This window comes from Danio rerio, chromosome 20 (genome assembly GCF_052040795.2).
Source record: "Danio rerio strain M-AB ecotype USA chromosome 20, GRCz13ab, whole genome shotgun sequence".
NCBI classification, from domain to species: Eukaryota; Metazoa; Chordata; class Actinopteri; order Cypriniformes; family Danionidae; genus Danio; species Danio rerio.
This window is the reverse complement of record NC_141040.1, coordinates 1340001-1361061: the sequence shown is the minus strand read 5'-3', so window position 1 is coordinate 1361061 and position 21061 is coordinate 1340001. Positions and strand designations below refer to the sequence as shown.

General features: G+C 36.4%; 2 protein-coding genes across 18 annotated transcripts in view; one reads left to right on the top strand and one right to left on the bottom strand.

The window, feature by feature from the left end:
* pcmt1 (protein-L-isoaspartate (D-aspartate) O-methyltransferase) overlaps positions 1-10280 on the top strand; it is an 18057-nt gene extending 7777 nt beyond the window's left edge. The window contains 6 exon segments of the mRNA NM_131465.3: positions 332-363; positions 452-556; positions 2098-2218; positions 4048-4133; positions 5309-5478; positions 8125-10280. Coding sequence (NP_571540.1) covers positions 332-363; positions 452-556; positions 2098-2218; positions 4048-4133; positions 5309-5478; positions 8125-8137 — 527 coding nt within the window. The 3' untranslated portion in view covers positions 8138-10280.
* The window catches only part of lrp11 (low density lipoprotein receptor-related protein 11), a 23140-nt gene continuing 5043 nt past the window's right edge, over positions 2965-21061 (bottom strand). The window contains exons 5-12 of one of the 17 annotated variants that reach the window (XM_087297751.1): positions 20995-21061; positions 18796-18966; positions 16819-16875; positions 16562-16678; positions 15943-16242; positions 14196-15011; positions 13686-14153; positions 12657-13312 (exon numbers count right to left, since the gene is read on the bottom strand). The exon at positions 20995-21061 is cut by the window's right edge and continues 74 nt beyond it. In XM_087297751.1, the coding sequence (XP_087153877.1) occupies positions 16088-16242; positions 16562-16678; positions 16819-16875; positions 18796-18966; positions 20995-21061 (567 nt within the window). In that variant the 3' untranslated portion in view covers positions 12657-13312; positions 13686-14153; positions 14196-15011; positions 15943-16087. 17 annotated transcript variants of the gene reach the window in all.

Below are 21061 nucleotides of genomic sequence, written 5' to 3'. Positions count from 1 at the left end.
TTGTTCAAGAGTAAATAGAGATGACAGACTGTGTAACTGCTAGCGCAGGCGAGCGCAGAAACTCCATCAAAAATACTGAGGTGAAAGAAGCTCTCACATTTTAAAGACATGGTGAAGGGAATGGATTTAATGCAGTGCTTCTGAGAGCCACTTAATATCGTAGATCTATCAGGCAGTGAAGATCACTGATTTTTAAAGAAATCAGACCTTCAACATGGCAGTTTTATAATGGAAAGACAGTTCACTGGATGTGCTGAGGCTGGCTGGCTGAAATGAAAAAAAGCCCACTGAATTATTACTATTAAGGGATGAATGTGTTCATTTCATGCAGGTTATCAAGCAACAATCAGTGCACCACATATGGTAAGTCAGAACTTTTTCCTAAGAGAGCATCATGTGGAATGTATTGGTCTGTTTAAGGCACTGACCATGGCTCATTTGTATGCTTTAGCATGCTTATGCACTAGAGCTCCTCCATGACCACCTCTATGAAGGAGCAAAGGCTCTGGATGTGGGATCGGGCTCCGGGATCCTTTCCGTCTGCTTTTCCAGAATGGTGAGTCGTTTCCCTTCCAGCCCCACACATGGATTTTAATAGCAGTGCAATACTTCTCAATGAGCCGTAATACATTTCCATTTCCCTGTTAGAAAAAGAACGTGTGGCCGATGGAGGACCGAATCTGTGAAAATAAACGGACAAATGAGTAGTTGTAATATATCTGAGAGTTTAATTATATTTTTTAAAATGCAGTTCGTTTGTCCATCAACATTGTAATATGTTTGACTTTTTTATCCGATTAGTCCAGTCGTTTTAATACTTTTCATTATTATTATTTTTAATTTTATTGTCTGTACAAATCAAAACATACAAATGAATAAATATGTAAGTTTCCATATTTAATAAACATTTTAAACTATTAAAAACGTCAACAAAAGTCACTTTTCAACATCAAAAGTTGTTTTTAGGAAAGGTCAAAATCCCATAATGCAATGCAAAAGCATAAACAAGTAAAAAAAAAACACACAAGGAAATAATTTTTTTTTTTTTACAGAGTGGGATGTAGTATTTTTTCTCAGAAATAAAAACATACAAACAAATAGATATGCTGGGATGTAGTTCTGCTACGTTATTACTTAAAAAATGCTGCGATAGCAAAAACAACAACAAAAAAGAAACAATGGAAAGTGGGAAAAATGTACACCAAGACAGAAAAAGGCTACAAAGGAAACCTCTTTTGTTCACGGCGAGAATGTGAAGCGACTCCGAGCTATTTAAAGTGTTTCTTTTCTAGGACTAAACCAGCTGCCGTAGTCAGCTGCAACCTGCGTTAATTCTGACCAATCAAAATGCAGTTCAGGAATGTTGTCACATGGTCTAAAGCAGGGGTTTTCAAACTGTGGCATATTCATCTGACGTTTTCCCAGCTTGTAGTAGTCGATCAAAAAGTGATTTAGTTTCTTATGACTATACACTAGCAGTGGAGTTTACTGCGATGTGACGGGACTTGATCATAATCAATGAGCTTGATCAAAGGTTGATCATATTCTCTTCTAAAAAAAAGAAGAGTGTCTTTTTTAACAAAAAATCATCACAGTTACAGCCTGCATCATACAAAAAGCACTTCGAGCATCATTTTGTGCATAACAAATCGTTAAATCCAAAAAGCCATATATTTTTGACTGCTTTGAATGGATACATTTTTTTTTTTACCCATTTTTCCACATTAAAATATTATTGTGGGTCTTGAGATTGAATTACTTGCCTAGGTGGTTCCCGGAATTAAAAAGTTTGGGAATCCCTGGTGTAAAGTAGGAAATGACAAATACTCAAATTACTGTAATCGTGCAGTTTTTCTCAGGAATTGTAATTTACCGAGTAGTTTTATAAATATCTTCTTTCACTTTCCCTTGAGTCGATTTTTAGTGCAGTTTACTCCATTTTTTCCCCTTCAACCTGTAGTCACTACTCAACAATAAGAAAAGCAAAATGATCAGTGATGGACAAACCATTTATTTACTCTGCCGGTTTGGCCCTTCAGAGATGGTTTGTGTGTAGTGTGTGGTTATTCCAGTGGATGTGTGTGTGGTGTGTTGCAGGTTGGGCCGACAGGGAAGGTGATTGGCATCGACCATATAAAGGAGCTGGTGGAAGACTCTATAGCTAATGTAAAGAAAGATGACCCTAGTTTGATCACTTCAGGGAGAATCAAACTCATCGGTTGGTCTGCTCATCCATCTTCCTGTTGTTTTTCTTCTTAAATGGGACAGTTCAGCCAAATATGAAAATGCTCTCATTATTTACACATCCTCCACTTGTTCCAAAACTGTTTGAGTTTCTTCTGTTGAACACAAGGGAAGATATTTTGAAGAATGTTGAGGAAAACAGCCTTTCACTTCTATAGTATTTCTATAGAATTCTTCAAAATATTCTGTTGTTAAATTGACAAATGTAAATCCTACAAGTGGTAAGAACATTTTTTGGAGTAAACTATCTTTTTAAATCTGTGTTATAACTAGGGCCAGACGGAATCTGCGGACGTTTTTTGCTATTTCTGCAGAGAATTTTGGTAAAAATCTGCGGATTTCTGTGTAATTTTTTTGGGAGTATCCAGCGGAGTATCATAACTAAGACCTTAATATATTAAATAAAAAGTATTAAATTACTGAATAAAGACTGAATAAATTCAGATTTACACATTTACTCAAGTAAATAAACAGAATTAATAATGAGCTAAAAATCTGAAGAAATCTGCGGAATTTTGCGGAAAATCTGCGTAATTCTGCGCACGCAGATTCCGTGTGGGCCTAGTTATAACCTAATTTAAACATTTAAATGTACTACATCTGAAACTGTAAGAATATTTAGGAAATTGCATGTGTGTTTTCTGTATAGTGCATATATATATACACACACACATATACAGTTGAAGTCAGAATTATTTGCCGACCTTTAATTTCTTTTTTAAATATTTCCCAAATGATGTTGAACAGATTCAGGAAATTTTCACAGTATGTCTGATAATATTTTTTCTTCTGGAGAAAGTCTGATTTGTTTTATTTCGGCTATAATAAAAGCAGTTTTTAATTTTTTAAACACCATTTTAAGGTCAATATTATTAGCCTCTTTAAGCTATATTTTTTCGATAGTCTGCAGAACAAACCATCATTATACAATAACTTGCCTAATTACCCTAACCTGCCTAGTTACCCTAATTACCCTAGTTAATATATAATAGTTATATTAATTATAGTTAATTATATAATAATATATAATATAATATAATATATATATATATATATATATATATATATATATATATATATATATACACACACACACACACACACACACACACACACACACACACATAGTTTATATATATATATATATATATATATATATATATATATATATATATATATATATATATATATATATACACACACACACATACACTCACTATTGTACTGTATCGACAAAAATTACAATGAAGCACCAAAATGTGACTGTGCTGTTTACATAAACCAAAGCAATGGCATCATACCCATATTTTTTAATAACCAACCAACAAAATTGTGAAGATATTGAAATATTTAGTCTCTAACTTGTGGACAAGAGTATGTCTGAAACTCTAAACCTCTTTTTTCCTTGCTGAGATTTGAGCTTTAGGTTTGGTTACTGAAAATGTAAAATTTGACATTCAGTGAACTAAAATAAAGCTCTTTCATTAACATATTATTTCTTCCAACACTTTTTGGGGTCCCAAAAGAAATGTGAGAATGTTTGTAGAAAACACAGGAAATATACAGTGATTTCTTAAATGCTGCAAACGAAAAATCTGCCACAATATTATTATCGTAATAGAAGCTATTATTATTATGACATTCTTTTTTGAACATATTTGATCACATTTAACTCGGTCTGCTTCCATTTCAACAAAAAACTTTGAACCAATTTTGCTTATTGGTCATTTTGCAGAGATTTTTGTAAGCAGGCCTGCTGTGTGCTCAGCCGTGATGTGTGATGCTGTGTGTTTGTGTGTGCAGTTGGAGATGGAAGAATGGGTTTTACAGAAGAAGCCCCTTATGACGCCATACATGTCGGAGCCGCAGCTCCCACAGTGCCACAAGCAGTACGTTTACCTTCAATCACACATACACTTTACTAAGAGCAACGACTAGAGAATACACAAGACGCGTCACTCGTATGGCTTAGAATGGGGAAAAACGCAACGGTCAACATGGCGAATAGATTCTGTCTTTGTGTTGTAGTTATAATGTTAATGTATTATTATTATTCATTATTATTATTCATTATTGTTATCATTATTATTATTGTTATTCATTACTATTATTATTCATTATTATTATTATTCATTATTATTATTATTCATTATTATTATTCATTATTATTATTATTATTTATTATTATTATTATTAAATGTGAGAATGACCTGCTTCTGTCCTTGTGTTTTAGTTATAATAATATTATTATTATTCATTATTATAAATTATTATTCATTATTATTATTATTATTATTATTCATTATTATTATTTATTATTATTATTATTATTATTAAATGTGAGAATGACCTGCTTCTGTCTTTGTGTTGTAGTTATAATGTAATTCTTATTATTATTATTACTGTTAATATTATTATTATTTCTATTATTATTACTATTATTATTTCTATTATTATTATTATTTCTATTATTATTATTATTTCTATTATTATTACTATTATTATTTCTATTATTATTATTATTTCTATTATTATTACTATTATTATTTCTATTATTATTATTATTTCTATTATTATTATTATTTCTATTATTATTATTAAATGTGACAATGACCTGCTTCTGTCTTTGTGTTGTAGTTATAATGTAATTATTATTATTATTACTATTATTATTATTACTATTATTATTATTATTTCTATTATTATTATTATTCTTAAATGTAAGAATGACCTGCTTCTGTCTTTGTGTTGTAGTTATAATGTAATTATTATTATTATCATTATTATTACTATTATTATTATTATTATTATTACTATTATTATTATTATTATTATTTTTATTTCTATTATTATTATTATTATTATTATTATTAAATGTGAGACTGACCTGCTTCTGTTTTTGTGTTGTAGTTATAATGTAATTATTATTATTATCATTATTATTACTATTATTATTATTATTATTACTATTATTATTATTATTTTTTATTTCTATTATTATTATTATTATTATTATTATTATTATTAAATGTGAGACTGACCTGCTTCTGTTTTTGTGTTGTAGTTGTTGGATCAGCTGAAGCCAGGCGGACGTCTGATTCTGCCCGTCGGGCCGGCAGGAGGAAACCAGATGCTGGAGCAGTACGACAAGCTGGAGGATGGCAGCACCAAGATGAAGCCACTGATGGGCGTGATTTACGTGCCTTTAACAGACAAAGACAAGCAGTGGTCAAGGTGGAAGTGACTTCTGTCCTCTGTCCCTCTCTCTTCTAGGGCGCAGGTGAAAAACGGTGTGGTCCGGAGCAGACAAAGGCTGCCGCTTGTCATCTTTTTCGCTGCTCCATACCATGATGAAAAGCTCGTGTTTTTCATTTTAACCCACCAGCCTGATCTGAATTTGACCAAAACACCTTATAGTGTTTTCAATTTCTGGTTTGCCATTGACTGCTGGAATGGGCTTGAGCTTGTTTTGTTTAGTTTTCTAATCTGAGACATGCTTTCTGAAGGATGACATGAAAGCATGAACACACCAACACCTGTTTAGACTGTGCCATTATGGCTGTGTTCACACTGTCACACACCAAATTCATTCTTAAAGGCAGATCAGACTCAAATCTAGTGGACTTTACCCAACAATCCATTCACCTTAAACTTAAAGGGTCATGAACCCCCCTTTAAGATTTAAAGGGCCAGCATTGCTCCAGACCCTCGTAAGTGGTTTGGTTTGAAAGTGTAGAATCTATGTGTTATGCACATATGCATCACTGTGATTTTTATTCTACTGTATAAAAGTTATTTACACTTAAACACACAGTATTTTGGATACCCGAGCTAGGTAATTTACATTGGTTAATTTTCATAATTTTTCATATGACACAAATACAAGTTACAGCGCAAATGAAAGCTCTTGCCGGTGCTCATACGGCTCTAGCATTCTTTTTACTGAATTATATTCACATATCAAACAGTTGCCGAATGAATCTCGGTGTTTCCATGGCGCAGAAGTGAAAACAATACATTAATGATCAATAAGCAGCCCCAGATAGCACAGACAGCTCATCTCTTACCTTATGCTGTGCGCTTCAGGGTCATTCTCCTCTGTTTTTGAGCTGATGTGCATAAGTAATCCTTTTATATGTCTGACGTGCTCCAAACACAGTGAATTATGTTTGATCAAACAGAAGAATAGTGAAATATGTAAACAATGATGATCCCTGTGTCTTGTACAGCACCTCTCATCAGCTGGAATACAAGAACTTCTGCATAGATTATGGTGGAGATATTTTTCTTTTTTCCTATGATTACAGACATGTGCAGGAACCACCAACATTAATTACAGCATGCTAGAGCACACAGAACATAAAAGGTGCACTTATAAATTTGAGTTTATAAAAAAAACATACAAAAAGCGCCTCTTTTTTAGGTGTTTATTATAACACAGACAACATATACAGATGTTTTAAACACTTTCAATAGTGTTTCATGAAAACTCAAAGGGTTTTCTTTAAAATGATACCAAACTTTTGCATTTACACCTCTGCATGTGGATTTGGGAAGCTTTTAAATTTGGGAAATCCCAAAATAGCAGCAGAGTTTAACTGGTTAAAGTGGCTGTTTAAAATACTTTGAATGTTTTATATTTAGTCTCAGACATACAGTCATCCTGCAGCTGTTTTGCAGCATATGAAATGTCCTTAACACTATTTTTAACTTTTACTCTCTGATAGTCGGAAGATGTTCAAAAAATATGTATGTGTTATTAATGCATTAAAAGCAGTCAGGAAAATAGTTTTATGGACATATCGAGTCCACATTTTTCTCTAGAAGTACATCATATTAAAAGATGATACTTAGGTTTTATTCTGATTAGGTTCCAATAAGCCCAAATAGCAAAGAGAAATAAAAATGCATGTAAAAAACACCTTGGGCCTTAAGAGGTTAAAGAAAAATGCATCCACAATTAGGTTCTGTTGTTGTTGTTTTTGTTGACGGAAGTATCTAGGAGGTGTGTAGATTCAGCAGATATAGAGTGGGCCTGCTGAACCTCATTTCATTAGCAGTGTATACCATCAGTCCTAAAATTAAAAATAAATTGTGATCAGTTTGAACACAGCCTTGATGCGCTTATGACTGCTGAAACTCATTTATGCATGTGTTGTTTAAGCAGTGTGCTGCTGTGTTTCCATCCTGCCATGTTTATGTGCATTTTGGAGTACCGCATAAACTTTCTTACATGCTTGATTGAAATGCCGAGATGCGCATACATTTTGAAAATGAGTTTGCATGAACTCTGATTAAAACACTTTCGCCAAATAAATTCCAGCATGCAAACAAAAATCATGTGAGTTTGTTTTATCAGATCTTGTGATGATTAAAATGTGTATGATGGAGTAAACCAGCATTTCCAGCACATTGCAGAACATCTGAAATATTGATTTCTAAAACTCCTCAGTCGTCAGTCCATCACCACAGTGCTTCAGTATCATTATTACTCTATTATTATTCCCTCCAGAACTGTCTTGAGCATCTGTCTGAGCTCCCAAAGAGCTTCACACGCCTCCAAAAGCACTGCATTGCATTCCGTCTTCATCTTCTGAAGCGCAACTCATTTACTAGAGAAGAAGAAACACCACAGTGGCTTCTCCAAACACACTAAACTACATTCCTCTGGCTGATATTTGCTCCAGTTTATCAGCAAGTGAACATTTTGTTCTCCTTCTCTCATTGCATGCAAACGCTGCTTTACTCAGTAATGCTTTATGCGATATTCCAGGTCTGCACATAAATCTAATCTGCATCTTGGGATGGAAACACGGCTAGTGGTGAAGTTGTTGTGTGTATCTTTCATATCCATAGTAACTCTGTTTGTTTGTTTTTTAGGGATGAACTTTGAAAGGATGGTCCGGCAATACTCATCACACTACATGCGCGCACACACACACACACACACACACACACAAATGGACTTCACCGAGGAGAGCTTGTATAAATGCTCTATATCCATACCTGTGACGGTCATGAAAGATGGAAGCGTTGAATATTTTATTTAAAAAGGTGGAGTCGGGCTGAAGACGTCACGCCTGCAGTTTGAGAATTGTGTGAATGCAGTTTTTTTGTTCTCTCTCTCTTATTGACGCGCAGGTGCATCATTTTTTTCTTGTGATCACTTCAGTATTACAGTCAGTGGGATTGTTCATGCATCTCAGCTTGTAAACAGAACACCGGATCGGCCCTTGTGCTGAATCCAGCCTGTTATTAAAACATAACTCACCGCTACATCATGTGTAGGGATCTCTTCTGCTCTGCAGGTCTGTGTTCAGAGTAACGGCTCGTGTTTTCAGCTGGAGCATGTGCTGCTGGAGTATTGGGTAACGATGCTGTGAGAGATGTGTTAGAACAGGGGTGCTCAATCCTGTTCCTGGAGATCTACCTTCCTGCAGATTTCAGTTGCTACCCGTATCAAACACACCTGCCTGTAATTATCACGTGGCGTTCGGGTCCTAATTAATTGGTTCAGGTGTGTTTGATATGGGTAGCAACTGAAATCTGCAGGAAGGTAGATCTCCAGGAACAGGATTGAGCACCCCTGTGTTAGAATGATTCTTTTCCAGTGCTTATCCCTGCTGAAAAATCCAGCTTAAACCAGCCTAGGCTGGTTGGCTGGTTTTAGCTGGTTGACCAGGCTGGTTTTAGAGGGGTTTTGGCCATTTCAAGGCTGTTTTTCCATTTTCTGGGAAAATGACCAGCCAAAACCAGCTTGACCAGCCTGGTTTAAGCTGGATATAGCTGGTTTTGGCTGGACTCCCAGCTTGGCTAGCCTGATCAAGCTGGTTTTAGCTGGTCATCTCCCAGCCTGACCAGCTAAGACCAGGCTGGAAATGGCTGGAAACCAGCCTGGAAATGGCCAAAACCCCTCTAAAACCAGCCAACCAGCCTAGGCTGGTTTAAGCTGGATTTTTCAGCGGGGATGGGATGCTCTTAAAGTACAGGTGTCAAACTCAGTTCCTGGAGGGCCGCAGCTCTGCACAGTTTAGTTCCAACCCTAATTAAACACACCTGATCAATCTAATTGAGTCCTTCAGGCTTGTTTGAAACCTACAGGTAAGTGTGTTGGAGCAGGGTTGGAACTAAACTGTGCAGGGCTTCGGCCCTCCAGGAATTGAGTTTGACACCCCTGCCTTAAAGTAAACCTCCTTAAGGGGTTAGTTTCACCCAAAAATGAAGATTTACACCCTATGAGGCATGGGCCGGTATAAGATTCTGATAGTATGATAACCTTGGATTAAAATATCACAGTATTGCGATTACTGCTCTAAAATAAGTTCTGTTGAAATGTAAACCCTGCTTAAAAATCCAGCTTAAACCAGCCTGGGCTGGTTGGCTGGTTTTAGCTGGTCAACCAGGCTGGTTTTAGAGGGGTTTTGGCCATTTCCAGGCTGGTTTACAGCCATTTCCATTCCCATTTCTGGGAGCCCAGCCAAAACCAGCTATGTCCAGCTTAAACCAGGCTGGTCAAGCTGGATTTAGCTGGTCATTTTCCAGCCTGACCAGCTAAGACCAGACTGGAAATGGCTGAAACCAGCCTGGAACACTACTTTTCTAAGGTACTTTTATCAAAATAGAAAATTTGGATTGGTAAATCTTCAAGCTTTGATCTAATTGTTTTGTTTTTTTCAAACTAATACCTCTTAATTACCTCTTAAATCTCCAAGAAACGCAAAGGGAAAATTATTTTTTGAGAAACAAATATACATTTTGCTAACAAAAACAAAGAACTGCAAAGGGAAAATCAAGCGGAGCAAAAAAAACGACACTATTTCCCTCCTCTTTAATGTGTTTCTCATCACAAGCTTGTCTCTTATCTAAAACAGCAGCAAGTCCCACACAGACCCGCACTCGCGTACAGGACTGCGCTGAACCTCCAGCGCTGGTTTTCTGATTGTAAGCAGTTTTCAATGCCAATTCTCTGTGCATGTTTGTGTGTTTCCCGCACGCACAAACGGCTTTCAACCAATAAACTCACTGCTAAGCAATGATCTGTTCATTCACTCGTGTTTTCCTTCACGGAGTCTGACGGACAAAAATAAATAAACTAAATGGATGTTTGCGTTGTGTTTTGCTTCGCAACCAGCTTCACGCCAAAAAATTCTCAATATTTTGTTGGCACAATAGCCTAGTGTTTAGCGCGCCGGCATATGGTGCAGTAGCACGTCAGGGCATCCCGAGTTCAAATCCCAGCTGAAGGACATTTTCCAATACCCCCCTCTCTCTCTCTCACTTTGCTTCCTGTCCTAATAAAGGCCAAAAAATTAATTGATATTTTTATTTTATTAATATTTTGAGATTTATTTGATGCAACTTAATTGTTTATGTTTAATCCAGCTAAATGGGTTACGTTCACTTTTTTCAGGTTGTGAATATGAGCGAGGTGTGTGGATATTTTAGTGCAGGGTGCAGTCACACATGAAAGTACACTATAAAGAATATAGCACAGGCACAGTGTATTGTGTTGTATACATTATACTTTTTACAACAGTTCTGTCTGGTTCTCAAATCTGATTGGTTGATAGCCGTGATATATTTAAGTAATATCAGCACCCGTAAAGCCTCTTTACCCTTTATGTATTACTCCGCCCGCAGACACTACAGATCTGAAGTGTAAAAGATGCACGCTCAGCTGTTTAACTGTCAGCTTATGATTTAATTTTTTTTTTTAAAAAAACAATTAAAAAAAAAAAAAAAACAATTTTGCCGTCAAACTGGTGTATAAACGCAATATCACACGAGTAGCAGTGCAATATGGCTGTATATCGGCACTGGTGTGGGCACTAAAGCACGCCTCCCACCAGTACCGATATACAGCCATATAGCACAGCTACTCGTGTGATATTGCTCATATATACTCTTTGTTAATGAATGCTACTGTGAACTGTAGTATTGACACTTAAAATAACTTTCAACTAAAAAACTGTGAAGGAACAGCTTTTTAGAGTTGACTTGACTCCATTAGTGAAGTTTATTTATAAACTGATTTGGAGAGCGTCACGTGCTTATGATTGATCACAGCCGGTGCTGCATTATCTAATTTATGATTCTCCAATCAGACGATTCCTAAGCCACTAAATTAAAGTATTTTACGTTTTGTCAGTTTAGTGGCTAATTCGTACGAGTTTAGCTGTACGAAAATTTACCATTTTAAAAAGGAGGCGTGGCACCTAACCTCAACCGTCACTGGGTGGTGATCAAATCGTTCTAAATTGTACGAATCAGATCATACGAATTACCCACTAAATCAAAAAGTTACGAATTGCCGTGAAGTTACAATTACATTAAAATAACCTAAGCTCCATATCTCAGCCATCTTCGTTTTGAAGAATCCACCCCTACTCCTCCTTCTTTCCTAGATGGGTGGCACGGTGGCCCTGTGTTTAGCACTGTTGCCTTACAGCAAGAACATCACCGGTTCTAGTCCTTACCAAGCCAGCCGACATTTCTGTGCAGAGTTTACACGTTCTCCCCGTGCTCACGTGGGTTTCCCCCGGGTTCCCTGGTTTCATCCCTCCGTCCAAAAACATGCAGCTTAAGTTAATTGACTAATCCAGCACCATAGACATGCTCCTAGTCAGTAGTTATCCCTTAAGAGCGATCACTATCTGTTCATGAGCTACTACAACAGGGGAGTTCTCCACATCTACCTGAGCTCAAACTCCCCTCTCGCCCTGCAAATGGGAGGGAGCCCTGAGCTCGAGGACCTTATAAGCTCAACGCTCTCTCCTGGGACAACATGCCAAACACGCTTCATAATCAATCATCAGCTAAGGGTGAACTCTAGAAATGTTGTCAAGTAGGAAAGCTCTGCAGCAATTTGCCTTACAAAATATTTTAACAGTGTAGCGTACAGATAATCTGTATTAGATACTGTATATACCTTACATTTTTACCACAGTCGTCTGTGTATTGTAGTATAATATAGTTGAAAACTACAGTATTGGGTCATTTGTTTGTACGATGACTATAGTTGTTGTGTTATTATAGAAAGTAAAGAGTTACCACACAGATTAAGTACAGTACTTTAATATAAAAGATCGAGAGTTTATTCTACAAATGATTTTACTTGTCCTTCATGTGTTGAATTTAAACTAAATACATTTAGTACTGTTCAACTTTGTTTAAATTCAGCCCAATTAAATTGTTTGCAACCACTTACCTTTAAAAATAATGTAGCAAATCCACAGAATCATTGAATCAGTCTCTTCAGTGCATAATACAATTCACAACCGCAAACAAACACTTGTGAATCGCAAAATCCAGAAACTGTTCATTAACAGATGTGTAATCCAGAGCATTCTGAAGAGATGAACACTCGCGTTTATGCATGTTAATAAATGTGAATCTGATGAAAAACTGGATACTTTTGTAGTAGGTCCATTTTTTAATATATATATTTAAAATGAATTTCTCCAAGACTTTTTTTACAATCATATACATATATAGATTCAAACATTATAGCACAGTTACACCAATTATACAGTCTAGTGTTTAATCTCACAGTAAAAACACACTGAGATCTTCATCAGAACTAAATCCAGAAATAAGGCCATGTTTAAACCACTGAGTCCACGTCAGAGCCTGCTTTAATGTAAGCTGAAATAAGATGGCACGAGTGCTTTTATCAGTTTAACCTCTTCCCCTGGACAGAGACTCCTCGTCAACATCTTGAACTCATTCTGCATTCATACAGAAACATTCTGAATTCAGTGTTCAGGGATATAGTTCACACAAAAGTGAAATTTACCTCATCATTTACTCTCCGTCATCTGGCTTAAACCTGTATGAGACTTTATCTTCTGTTGGAGGAATCGACCACTGAGTTCCATAGTGCAGAAGTAAAACACTGGAGTATGGAGTCAATCTAGGGCCATGTATACTTCCAAAATAAAAAAGTAGCCAAATTAATTTTTAACATTAATTTGGCTACTTTTAGCCACTTTTAAACATTAATTTGGCCACTTTTAGCCATTTTAACATTAATTTGGCTACTTTTAGCCACTTTTAAACATTAATTTGGCTACTTTTAGCAATTTTTAACATTAATTTGGCTACTTTTAGCAATTTTTAACATTAATTTGTCTACTTTTAGCCACTTTTAACATTAATTTGGCCACTTTTAGCCATTTTTAACATTAATTTGGCCACTTTTAGCCATTTTTAACATTAATTTGGCTACTTTTAGCAATTTTTAACATTAATTTGGCTACTTTTAGCCACTTTTAACATTAATTTGGCCACTTTTAGCCATTTTTAACAGTAATTTGGCTACTTTTAGCCACTTTTAACATTAATTTGGCCACTTTTAGCCACTTTTAACATTAATTTGGCTACTTTTAGCCACTTTTAACATTAATTTGGCTACTTTTAGCCACTTTTAACGTTGATTTGGCCACTTTTAGCCATTTTTAACATTAATTTGGCTACTTTTAGCCACTTTTAACATTAATTTGGCCACTTTTAGCCATTTTAACATTAATTTGGCTACTTTTAGCCACTTTTAAACATTAATTTGGCTACTTTTAGCAATTTTTAAACATTAATTTGGCTACTTTTAGCAATTTTTAACATTAATTTGTCTACTTTTAGCCACTTTTAACATTAATTTGGCCACTTTTAGCCATTTTTAACATTAATTTGGCTACTTTTAGCCACTTTTAACATTAATTTGGCCACTTTTAGCCACTTTCAACATTAATTTGGCCACTTTTAGCCATTTTTAACAGTAATTTGGCTACTTTTAGCCACTTTTAACATTAATTTGGCCACTTTTAGCCACTTTCAACATTAATTTGGCCACTTTTAGCCATTTTTAACATTAATTTGGCTACTTTTAGCCACTTTTAACATTAATTTGGCCACTTTTAGCCACTTTTAACATTAATTTGGCCACTTTTAGCCACTTTTAACGTTAATTTGGCCACTTTTAGCCACTTTTAACGTTAATTTGGCTACTTTTAGCCACTTTTAACGTTAATTTGGCCACTTTTAGCCATTTTTAACGTTAATTTGGCTACTTTTAGCCACTTTTAACGTTAATTTGGCTACTTTTAGCAATTTTTAACATTAATTTGGCTACTTTTAGCCCCTTTTAACATTAATTTGGCTACTTTTAGCAATTTTTAACATTAATTTGGCTATTTTTAGCCACTCTTAACATTAATTTGGCAACTTTTAGCCATTTTAACCTTAATTTGGCTACTTTTAGCCACTTTTAACATTAATTTGGCTACTTTTAGCCACTTTTAACGTTAATTTGGCTACTTTTAGCAATTTTTAACATTAATTTGGCTACTTTTAGTCACTTTTAATATTAATTGGCCACTTTTAGCCACTTTTAATATTAATTTGGCCACTTTTAGCAATTTTTTTACATTATTTTGGCTACTTTTAACCACTTTTAACATTAATTTGGCTACTTTTAGCAATTTTTAACATTAATTTGGCTACTTTTAGCCACTTTTAACATTAATTTGGCTACTTTTAGCCACTTTTAACATTACTTTGGCTACTTTTAGCCACTCTTAACATTAATTTGGCTACTTTTAGCCACTTTTAAAATTAATTTGGCTAATTTTAGATCAATATAATGCACAAATGCAAGAAATAGCGCACCGACTACATAATTGATGGTTTAATCAAGGTACCACGATGAAAGATTGAGTAAACGCAATCCGCCACACTATATAGCTGAATCAGAAATATTAAAACAATGGACCCTTTTCACATTTCCCCAGCAGCAGAAGTCATCATATCTGGTCAACTCAGAGCTCAGTATAATAATAGTAATAATAAAATAAAAACTCTAGGATGGTGTTATCAAGACTTTCAGAAAAAGGAAAACAAATAAAGTCAGAGACTAATGTCAGATTTACTGTCTTGCCCCCACTCTTTTTTGTCATTTGATGCAAAGATCATATAGTATACACACATGAGTGAAGTTTATTTATAAAATAATTTGGAGAGGATCACGTGCTTATGATTGATCACAGCCGGTGCTGCATTATCCAATCTATGATTGACCAATCAGACGATTCCCAAGCCACTATAAATACCCCACACTCAATATCACAGCCATTTTCGTTTTAGGGAAATCCACCCATGCACTTCCTCCTTTCCTAGATGGGTGGCACGGTGGCCCAGTGGTTAGCACTGTTGCCTCACAGCAAGAACACCCGGGTTCTAGTCCTTACCAAGCCGATGTTTCAGTGCAGAGTTTACACGTTCTCCCCATGTTTACGTGGGTTTCCCCCGGGTTCCCTGATTTCAAACATGCAGCTTAAGTTAATTGACTAATCCAGCACCATAGACATGCTCCTAGTCAGTAGTTATCTCTTAAGAGCGATCACTATCTGTTCATGAGCTACTACAGCAGGGAAGTTCTCCACATCTACCTAAGCTCAAACTCCCCTCTCGCCCTGCAAACGGGAGGGAGCCCTGAGCTCAAGGATCTTATGAGCTCAGGGCTCTCTCTCGGGACAGCACGCCAAACACGCTTCATGATCAATCATCAGCTAAGTGTGAACTCTTGAAATGCATATAAATGTTCCTATGTCAAAATATTTAAAAGTTTAAAGGATTTCAGATGCTGATGAGTGCTAAATGCCTCATAACAGCCTTGTGAAAAGGGTCCATCGCAAAAACCAGTGCAGAATATGCTCAATACTTCATCACTGAGATGTAACTTGCGTCCAAACCCAGGAGGAGGTTCTGCCTCCAGTGCCATTAACCCGACATCTTCTTCAGCCTCTACACACACACTCAGCAGACTGGAGGCTGGCTTTGGTCTGCGCTGCTACAGATACATGCCGTTGATGAGGTAGTCGGACTCTTCTGTGGTCAGAGGCAGAGCTTTCTTCAGCCTGCGGCGCACGAGGAAGAGCCGGCAGCCCACCATCAGCAAGAGCAGAGCGCTGATGAGCAGACCGAAGGCCAGCGGCAGGATCGCACCTACACACACACACAGATAAACACACACACACACACACAGAGAAACACACAAGCACAGTGTTATGTGGGCGAGAAAGCCTGACGTCAGATTATAGAGGATAACCAGTAACTCCAATAAGCACTCGACACAACTGAGAGCAGCAGAGGAGCAACACTACACAGCAAACCCTGAAGAGGAGGACAAGGAGAAGAAGAACCAAGAGAAGGGGTGATGAGGAGGAGGAGAATAATCATAAGATGAAGGAGACGATGATGAAAGGGAAGATCCGCCTCATCTTTAATTGCAGAAGTGATGGTGTTTTCTCTGCATGTCACACACCTGATTCAGGAGGCGGGTGTCCCTCCAGCAGACGCTGTGTTTTCCTTTCTGCCAGTGAATTCTGCGAGTCTAAGAGAGGATTTGGCCGTTTTTCCTGATGAACAGAGGCCACAGGAGCTGCATACAGGATAGAGAGAGGCCACGTTGGCTTTTACACAATATTTTCTTTAAAGGAAACTCAGAAACTTTGAAATTAAAGCCTTTTTTAAGGATTTCATGCAATATCTTAATGTGAGAAGTGATAATGTTGAACATACTTGTGTATGATTTGAAGTTGAATAACGGAGTTGCCGTCGTCTGATGTTTTGCAACTGCTGAAAGACAGAAAACAGAAGCCTTTTCAGAGTCACGGCGATCTCAGGTAAAAAAAAATCGGTCAGACTTTACAATAAGGTTCATTAGTTAATGTTAATTAATGCATTTACTAACGGGAATGAACAATACATTTACTACAGTATTTATTCATGTTAGTTAACGTTAGTTAATGAAAATACAGTAGTTCATGGTTAGTTCATGTTAACTCATGGTGCATTAACTAATGTTAACAAGCATGGACTCGGATGTTATTAATGCATTAGTAAATGTTCAGTTATGATTAATAAATGCTGTTCATGTGCTCATGATTAGTTCATGTTAGTAAATGCAATAACTAATGAACCTTATTGTAAAGCGTTACCAAAAAAACCTTGGTATCACTTTATTTTGATGGTCCCTTTAACACATTTCGTCGATTTTAAGCTAAATACTACTACAACTGCATGCCGAGGGTATAACAGTTTTGGATTTTTGATTAGTTTTAGTTTCTATTTCATTTTGACTTTTTGCTTTAAAATTCAGCTTTAATTAGTTTTTAGAGGGAGATTTTCTAGTTTTTATTAGTTTCTATTTTTAGAAATTATTTAGTTTTAGTTTACACTGTAAAAAAAAAACCTAATTTTACAGAAAATTACCTACATTTTTTACAGTAATTTTTTGTCATTTCACATTATATTCAAAACTTAGTAAAATGACAACCAATCTCTCTAAATTAACCGTTTGACTTTCAGTTTAGGTACTTTATTATTAAAGACAAATTACTGACATTTGTGTTTTTTATACAGGGAAATTACAGTATTATTTATACAGTATTTTTTCTGTTATTTTAAATTATATTCAAAAGTTCGTAAAAATTACAAACAATATCTGTAAATTAACGGCTTGACTGTTATTTTATGTACTATATAAGTAATGACAAATTACAGCAATTTTTCTGTTTTTTACAAAAAAATTGAAGTATTATTTACAGTGTTTTTTCCTGTTTTTTAAGTACATTTAAAATTACGTAAAATTAAAGTAATAAATTGTAATTACTTGCTCTGTAAAAAAATAAAAATAAATCGTAAAAAAAGGTCAAATGACTGTCAGCTACGGCTGCCAAACAAAAACCATAAAATTAAGGTAAAATTTCTTTGTTGAAAAAAAGTGCAAAAAATAATAAATCTACAGATAATTTCATTAAAATGTTTATAGAGAAACACTGTTATTTTACAGACTTTTCCTAGATTATTACTATCAAATCCAAAATTTTCAGATTATTAACAAATAGTCTCTTGAGAAAAGTCACTAAAATCCTACACTAGTCAGCACCTTCAGGCAGCTCATCTAAGACTAAAGCCCTATCTAATGAACTGTGAAATCTGGAACGCTGCTCGCTTTACTTTCAATTAAACCATCTATTTTTAACCAGCAACAAAATCTAAAGTGACCTGTCCCATTACTGCTGCTGCTTGAGCTCGATTACATTTAAAACATGTCATTTCCAGTTTGCTCCAACTAGTGTCTACGCAATGATTAGCAGGTATAAACACTGAAACACAGATGAAACCTGAACAAAGACTGGAGAACGATACTGAAGGACACTACATTGACCTTATTCTACAATGCTGAAGTGCGCTCGCTTTTGCCATTGTTTTAGAACTTCCTAGTCATTTCGACTGAATCGGAATAATAAAAGGCAGAAAACGGTCAAACTACTCGCTCTACAAACAAACGTTTGCATGACTATACATGAAAAGTAGAATAACATCATAAGAAAATATTAGTTTGCAACATCAAGCAGCAGAACGAGCTGTTTTAACATGTGAAAATGAACGGAAGTGAATGAGAAGTGAATTTTGTTCAATGGCTGCGGCCGCTCTTACATGAGGAATAAGGTCAATATGAGGGTGGTGGTGGTGAAGGCGCTGAAGTCTTACTTGGTTTCTGAATGCACTCATTCACACAATCAGACTTTTGCAGGAAGTTGTTGTGGTTTCCTTTGCAGCCGCCATACTGGAAGTGCTGGCAGATTCCCGTTTCAGAGTCATAATACCAGCGAGGGAAAACACCTTTACACGGGCCGACCACTGGAGGCGCTGCACACGGATCTGATGCACACACACAGGGAGAGAGAGAGAGAGAGAGTAATTACAATAAACAAAATCAACATATCTCAGAGATGGGTTGCGGCTGGAAGGGCATCCACTGCGTAAAAACTTGCTGGATAAGTTGGCGGTTCATTCCGCTGTGGTGACCCTGGATTAATAAAGGGACTAAGCCGACAAGAAAATGAATGAATGAATGAAAATCAACATATTACATTCCTTTAAAAAAACTAATTAAGTTCTTTATGAGCTCTTTAAAATATATAAATACATACAGCATACACTACATAAACACTTGCTTACATTCTCAGCACTATAAAACACTCCTTAACAGCAAGAATAACGCAGACATGTCTTCACATTTGAAGCATCATATATTTGAATGGCTTGGGTTTTATAGTTTTTATTGAGTTTAAAAATGTATTATTATTCTGTCCAACTATTTTTGGACCCTTAACAAGCGGGAGGCACTTATGCAACAAACTGCTGTAATTTCTACAGCGTTCACCTGATTAGTGAATACCCTCAAACTAAAGCTGACCGTCTGCAGTTAAAGCACATCGTGTTGGTTTCATTTCAGATCCTCTGTGCTGGTGTGTAGAGCCGAAAATGTTAGAATTGTGTCCATGTCCAAATATTTGAGCATCTAGCTGTATATATGTGTGTGTGTCTGTGTGTGTGTTATATAATTACCTTTCAGTTTTATTCATTGTTTATATAATCTGCAATGCTCTTTTAATACTGCAAATAAAGCTGTTTGTGAATTGAATTAAATTGAAGAGAGAGAGGCACAGACAAAAAGAGAGAGAGAGAGAGAGAGAGAGGCTTTTGTGCTTCACACGGTATCAGGTGTCTAGAAATAGAGAGGCTTTGTTAATAAAGGCTGCTGGAGGAGAGTGAAAGGGAAACTGCTGAGCAATTGTGGAGCTGATGTGAACTCTGAGGGTTTTTGAGCAGTTCTGCCTTCACTAGGATGGATCATTGCTGCATAGTGCTCACAGATACTTAATAAATAACCCACTATAAATTAAAAGCAAGGGCGAGGCAGTGGCGCAGTAGGTAGTGCTGTCGCCTCACAGCAAGAAGGTCGCTGGTTTGAACCTCGGCTCAGTTGGCGTTTCTGTGTGGAGTTTGCATGTTCTCCCTGCCTTCGCGTGGGTTTCCTCCGGGTGCTCCGGTTTCCCCCACAGTCCAAACACATGTGGTACAGGTGAATTGGGTAGGCTAAATTGTCTGTAGTGTGTGAATGTGTGTGTGGATGTTTCCCAGAGATGGGTTGTGGCTGGAAGGGCATCCGCTGCGTAAAAACTTGCTAGATAAGTTGGTGGTTCATTCCGCTGTGGCAACCCCGGATTAATAAAGGGACTAAGCCGACATGAAAATGAATGAAATTAAAAGCATTAGCGAATGCTGTGTTTTCCGCTTTTAAATATTAGGTCACCTATAGCTTTCGTCATGAGCCACGGCTGTGTTCAAAATGACATCAATGTTTTCACAATGCACTGCGAAGTGAACATAATTGTAAACATGAAGATGGCTAAAACAGAACTGTAAAAATAGTTAGAAAGCAGATTACACCTAAGAGAGATGACCTTAATGCTTTTTTTAATCATTCCAAGTTTAAATGTTAGACTGTTCTAAATGAATAGGGCATAGGGGGGATAACTGGGAATAGAACACAGCCAGGAACTTTCTAACTACAGCTCCAGAGGTGTAGTTGCAAGTGCTCAAGTTTGCGACGCAGTTTGCAATTGTTCATTGGAACAGTGGATTTGGGAAATGCAAAATCAGCAAACTATCTTTGTAACGACACAACTTGCGACCTTAGTTGGCTTACAATGGTTTTTGGAAACGCACCCCAGACTGACTGACAAAGTCCAACGTCCAACCTAGGGCTTGGTGTGTCCCAGCTATCAGGCATACACATTTTGCTTGACAAAGTGTGAGTAAATAATGCGACATTCATTTTGACAGTGCCACAATTTTGAAACAGGTGCATGTGTGCATCTCTGAATGATTCTTACGCCTTACCTTGATTACTGAAGCCGTAATGTTGGTGTGCTTCAGGGTTGGAGATATCGGTGTGCTGCATCTCTGT